At 39.4% G+C, this 6,000-nt stretch overlaps 1 protein-coding gene across 2 annotated transcripts in view; it reads left to right on the top strand.

The window, feature by feature from the left end:
- Positions 1-3,948, top strand: part of MIMS1 (mitochondrial inner membrane scaffold 1) — a 58,688-nt gene extending 54,740 nt beyond the window's left edge. For both annotated transcript variants that reach the window (XM_088475932.1, XM_088475930.1), the window contains exon 5: positions 1,637-3,948. In XM_088475932.1, coding sequence (XP_088332058.1) covers positions 1,637-1,906 — 270 coding nt within the window. In that variant the 3' untranslated portion in view covers positions 1,907-3,948. The remainder of the gene's footprint in view (positions 1-1,636) is intronic.
- Positions 3,949-6,000: the final 2,052 nt, after the last annotated feature.

Genomic DNA, 6,000 nt, shown 5'->3' on the forward strand with positions numbered 1-6,000 from the left:
AAAATGTGGTAACCAGTCATAAGGTGCCTGAGAGAGCTGAACAATCCATGTGACACGTTTTCCTGTCTCTGATCATTCGTGGAGTGAAAACGTATTTAGGTGAATATCTGATTCTTACTGGGGTGATTAGACTTGTGTCCTGGAGGCATGGTCAGTATAACATGTGTCAGTCCCCCAGGCAGCCTTCTCAATCCTGCACATAGCAGGGGTTTTGTTTTATTTTTAGAGGGGTTTTTTTGTGATATTAAATCCTTTTATAACATGCAGCAGAGTATTTATGATGGTTATTGTAACAAAATTTAAACGAAAAATCCTATTTAATGTGTAGAAATTAGCATCTCTACCTGGCTGGGGTTCTCTGACAAAGAATAAGATTATTTGTCCCTTACAGCTAGCTGCACAAGATCTCTGGATTCCTTAGTAATTAGCCCATAGCGGTGAAGGGACCAGGAGCATGTACATGTCAGACACAGCGCCAGAACTTGTAATGATTGGGAACTGTCACATTGTCCTTACCAGGAAAGCTGAGATTGTACTGCAGACATATCCCTGCTACCATGAAAGGATTTACTACTGTTTTATGTATTTAATGAGATATAACCTGAAGCTCACACTCCAGGAAAGTGGGCTGGCTATTTGTATCTAGCCATCTCTGTGATTACTATTTAGCACTTTACACTTCTTTACACCTAAGGAGAAAAGCTGCATAATTCCGGGAGCAGACGTGTGGCACAGGAGAAATGCTGGGGATAATGGTAGTCTGATTGTTTCTTTAGAAATAATACAGATTCCTCAGTCCATTTACACCAATGTTGACAGGCAACATGTCCACATTTGGGTTGTGCTTCAGGACGTTGGGGTTAGGCACTACTGGGCACTTAGGGCTAGGCTACGGTGGGGGGTTTGGCTTAGGCTATGGAGGGAAGGGTTACGGGGTTAGGCACTAGAGCAGGGGTCTTCAACCTTGGCCCTCCAGCTGCTGTGGAACTACACATCCCAGCATGCACTGCCATAGTTTTAGCATGCTGTTATATCAAAAAGGTGGCAGTGCATGCTGGGATGTGTAGTTCCACAGCAGCTGGAGGGCCAAGGGTTAAGACCCCTGCACTAGAGGAAGCATTAGGGTTAAGGGGGACTATATTTGCTGGAACACAGCTCCGACATACAGTATGTCCGCTTCGGAAGAGACACTGAAGACCCCGCTCAAGCTGTCGGGAGCAGGTGAGTAACCACTAGGCCACCAGGGACAATATGTTCACATTCTAAAATGTCGACATTTCATCAGTGTCTATGTGATGAATGTCGACATATGACTGTCCACATATCGTACCACACCCCTTAATAACACATTAGTAGTCAGTGTTCTTTTTTGCATCAAAAGTGTATGAAAACAACCTAGGTGCATATTCAGTCCACTCACGTCCCTGCGTTGACGGTATGGTGCCTTGCAGAGCTAATTTCCATGCAAACAAGCTATATGTTTTTATTCATTCAACTGCATGGTGTCTTCATCAAAGCATTTAAACAGGTATCGCTAAAACCACATGTATTTTTCATGTGTTAGATGGTATAACAATGACAAGTGTGAGTAGATTTACAAAACTCAGAAATCTAATTTATATTCCTTGTTTTGCAGATTGCAACGCCAGTTCGATATACTGTCACATTAGGGGGAACTTCCATTAGTGTTAAATATCTCAGGAAATATGGCTACTTGTCCACGCCACCATTGGTGAAAGACTATATACAGGACCGAATGGAGGAGACAAAAGAACGCATCAGTGAGAAAATGGAAGAAACAAGGGACTTGATCAGTGAAAAGATGGAAGAAACAAAAGATCGAATCACTGAAAAGATACAAGAAACCAAAGATACCTTATCTTTTAGGAAGAAGAAAGAGGAATAAAGTGATATTTACCATTTCTCAGTATTGCACATTATCACATTACTGCAATTCTGTGCAGAAAACACCATGATTTTTTATCCAGCTTTGATATGACTTTTGCAGAAAGCTGATGAACTATTGAACACATCAATATATTTCTTTAGTCTGCACCGACACATATTCCTAGAAATCATATAGGTTAGAGCACTGTTATTCGTGTCTATGGCTTTGTACAGCATGTCTTAATGTCTGCATACAGTTTGACGTAATATTAGCTTTTTCAATGAAATCCAATATAAATGTATAATTTCTCAAGAGCTAGAGCATAAAATAATTTGGACGACTGCTGAAAAATTCCATCATATAAATTCTGAATGAGAGCCAACAATATAAATGTGGAACATGACCTACCGACTAGTTGCACTTAAAGACGTGCTCCAGTTCCTTATACTTCTTAATGAATGAAAAGGGTAATAGGCAGATGCCAGTGTTCTCGTGTAATACCAATGGGCAATCCGTGCAGAAATGTAGTCTCTCAGCTGTGCCAGTCTGCATAATGTTATTTATATGAGAAGTCGACAGTGGCTTTATAGCTTTAAATTATCTTGTCTACACACTTAAAGGTATTTCCCAATGTTCCATATAGTACAATATATTGCTGCACAGTGATTTGTGCCTGCAGTTATTTGTTACTGTGCCTGCAGATCAGAACTAAATGTTTCTGAAGACAAATATTACTTTGTCACCGATAATTAATTTATCATTTGTGCCAACACACAGTTGTGCTTTATGACATAAGTGCCCCCATGCTGCATATAATAGTTTTAATTACATGATTACACTTTTAGCATGGTGAAGTTTTAAAATAAGTAAACTTCAATGTATATGTGCTATTTGAAGTACTTTTATATAGGAATAATTTATTTAATGGCTTATTTAACAACTTGGCACACAGGTGCTGTAACAGATCATAGTCATCAGAATTATAGCCCAGATTTACAGGTCTTCGCATACATGCCGGGTGTAGCACCACAGGAGCGGAGTCCTTGCCGCACCATAATGCCAGCATAACTGTCTCTTCTGAAACGACTATACAGACGTTTTGTTTTGTTCTTGTAATTTCCTAAGTGTGTTGTGCAGCATCTTTAATGTTTGAATTGTGTGAATTACAGCAAATATATAATTCTTTGCTCTGTGCAGCATAGAAATACATTGTTGAAAGCCTGTGAGTGAACTGGTGATAAATACCAGAAACTGGTCTTACATTGACGACAGCCCTCATCACTCAGCCAAAGTGCAGCCTGTTCTCCCTGTATATTGCAGCTGTTGCTGGCTGTACCCGGTTATTAAGTAAATGTACTTACATGGCTCTCCTCCATCCAGACAGCTATCTTTTGTGGAACAACTGATGGACATCAATACATGATTTCTTTTTGATCCCTTCAGTGTTTAAATGGTTCTAAGTGTATAGATCAATGATCCCCATGTTTAGCCTAGTCTGTGCCCTTTCTGTGTGGAGAAGGAAAGCCCTGTTAAATCAGAAATGCTCATTTTGATACTGAATGTAGATGTAACTTTAAATTGGTAGCAAAAAGGGAGGTAAACACAAATGATAAGTATACGTCATGTTTTGTTTTAGTTCCAGTTGGGTTCTATAATCTCTGGTGCTTACATTGGAAATAAAAGTCCATGCTTGATTTCCTCTCTCCATCTTCCATGTAGCATTTGCCATTAAAACATTTTCTGTAGCCATTTCCTTCCATGTATATTCATGTGACTTTATCCCATTTTGCCTACAAGCACTTACAGTTCTCCTACATTTTGCCTACAAGCATTTACACAGGGTTAGTGTCCATCTTATCCCATATCGGATTGTTTACACTCACTACAGCCTCCTCCGGTCCTGACACACTTTGCACTGATTTACTTCTTAGAAAAGTTTAAGATTTTATTATATGGCAGAAATAATATAAATGTGTGCATTTCTGTTTGAGACTTATTAATGGATAATAATGCAGAGACATCAGCCTTCCTAAGGGGAGAAATAAAACATTTTCAAAGTATTTGTGTTACTGGTTGTGTGTAATCTATCTTACCACAGAAGCCATTTCCTTGCACAGATTGGATGGGATACAGCTAGAAAAATCAGCCTGCAGTGAGAATATCCTGATTGTTTTGTGCTATGTTTATTCTGTATACAACACTCACCATTTATTTGGAATATAAATGTCTTGTATTTCTCAGTTCATTATATTACTGATGTGGAATTACCATTTAGTATAGGTCATCACGATACTGAGGTAAACTGATATTTTCCCCTACTCATGTGATTTGGCCCGTGGCATAATAGATAGAATAAATTAATATTTGCTGATTTTATCAACACTAGCGATGAGCAAAACATTTTGGGAAATTTCATATCTGTATTAACAACACTGTGACCAAGTTGTCCATTGAAATAGATTGCATTTTTTGTTATTTTTTCACTTTTAATGCCTTGGCATGCTTGGTCGGCCCAGCAGACTTTAATGTGTGCGCCTACTGCATCTTGTACTTTTGAGAAAACCTCTTCAAACCAAAAGTGTACCTAGGTCTGTAGAGAGGTGAAAAATTAACCAGAGGCACACCGCAGAACTGACAGGCGTCGGGATATTGACGCCTGTCATTTAACCCCAAGCCGGGAAGCCGACAGTCGGTATTCTATCCATCGGCTTCCCGTCACAGCAATGTACTAAAATACTAAATATAGGTGCACATGGAGGTCCCAATAAAGCGGTGTTCTCCCATTTTGGTTGTGACAGTAAATTAACACAAGGGTATATATTTACTAAATTGCAGGTTTTTAGAAATGGAGACTGTTGTCCATAGCAACCAATAAGATTCTAACTATTATCTTCTAGTAGGTGCTAGATATATGTTAAGTGGAATCTGGTTGCTATGGGCAACAACTCCACTTCTAAAAACCCACACTTTAGTAAATATATTCGGAAGTTCACAGTGTTTGCTTTTAATAGCATTGCCATTTTAAGTTTCGGGGGTCAACCAGCTGAGAAGCAGCGGCCGTTTTGTAAAGTGTTTTAAAATATATGTATTTTTTTTTCTCTCGATTAATGCTCTGTTAGCAAGATGTGTCTATTTGGGCTTATTTCTTTGTCTTAATGTTTTTATTTATTTATTTTTTTAGAAAATAATTTTATATACTTTTTCTGACACGCTAATCACTATACAAAACCAATGGAGCAGGTTTGGGCTCATAATGACATGGATATGTGCTGCATTTGTTTGGCCCACTCTTGAGTAAAGGCACACATCCACTAGACCAGGGGTGGCCAACCAGTCAGAGGCAAAAGGACCAAAAAATATCTGTAGGTATATCAAAGAGCCGAGATCATGCGCACGCCGAAGGCGCACATGCAAAAAGTGACGTGGCACAGTTATGCCACGCCCCTGGTATGATGTGGAGGTAACTATTAAAAGGGAAAGAAAAAGCCAGAAATAATATAAAAAAACATTGAAAAAAACAGATCCACATAAAAAACACTGAAATAAGACAGATCCACATAATATACACTCAAAAAGCCACATCCAAATAAAATACACTCAAAAAGCCACATCCACATAAAATACACTGCAAAAAGCCACATCCACATAAAGTGGAGTATATGGGAAAGATTCCTGGACTGCACAACCTGAATATATATAATGGGAGGTGCTACCTGATAAGACTAATTGCAGGCACAGAAACAGACAAATCTCAGGTGCACAACTATAAATGCAATAAAATTTTGCAATCAGAGGTTTTTAGCATAATCATGGCCAAGGTTATGGGCCTACCCACCATATCCAGGTAGGTCCCTAACATACTAGGGTTCAAATCCAGAGCGCAGAACCCCCCCCACATAAAACACTGAAAAAAGCCACATCCACATAAAATACACTGAAAAAGCCACATCCACAAAGAAAATAGATTCACATAATACAATCCAACCCCCCCTGGCGTCACTCCAGCCCCTCCTGTTTGCGGTGTGCCATCACCACATCGCCCATTCATGCCTCTGGAGCAGAGCAGACTGCTGTAACAAAGGTCGAGCCTCCTTGAACAGCTGCGTGCCTAT

Source organism: Taudactylus pleione, unplaced genomic scaffold (assembly GCF_031769625.1).
Source record: "Taudactylus pleione unplaced genomic scaffold, aTauple2 ptg000179l, whole genome shotgun sequence".
Lineage (NCBI taxonomy): Eukaryota > Metazoa > Chordata > Amphibia > Anura > Myobatrachidae > Taudactylus > Taudactylus pleione.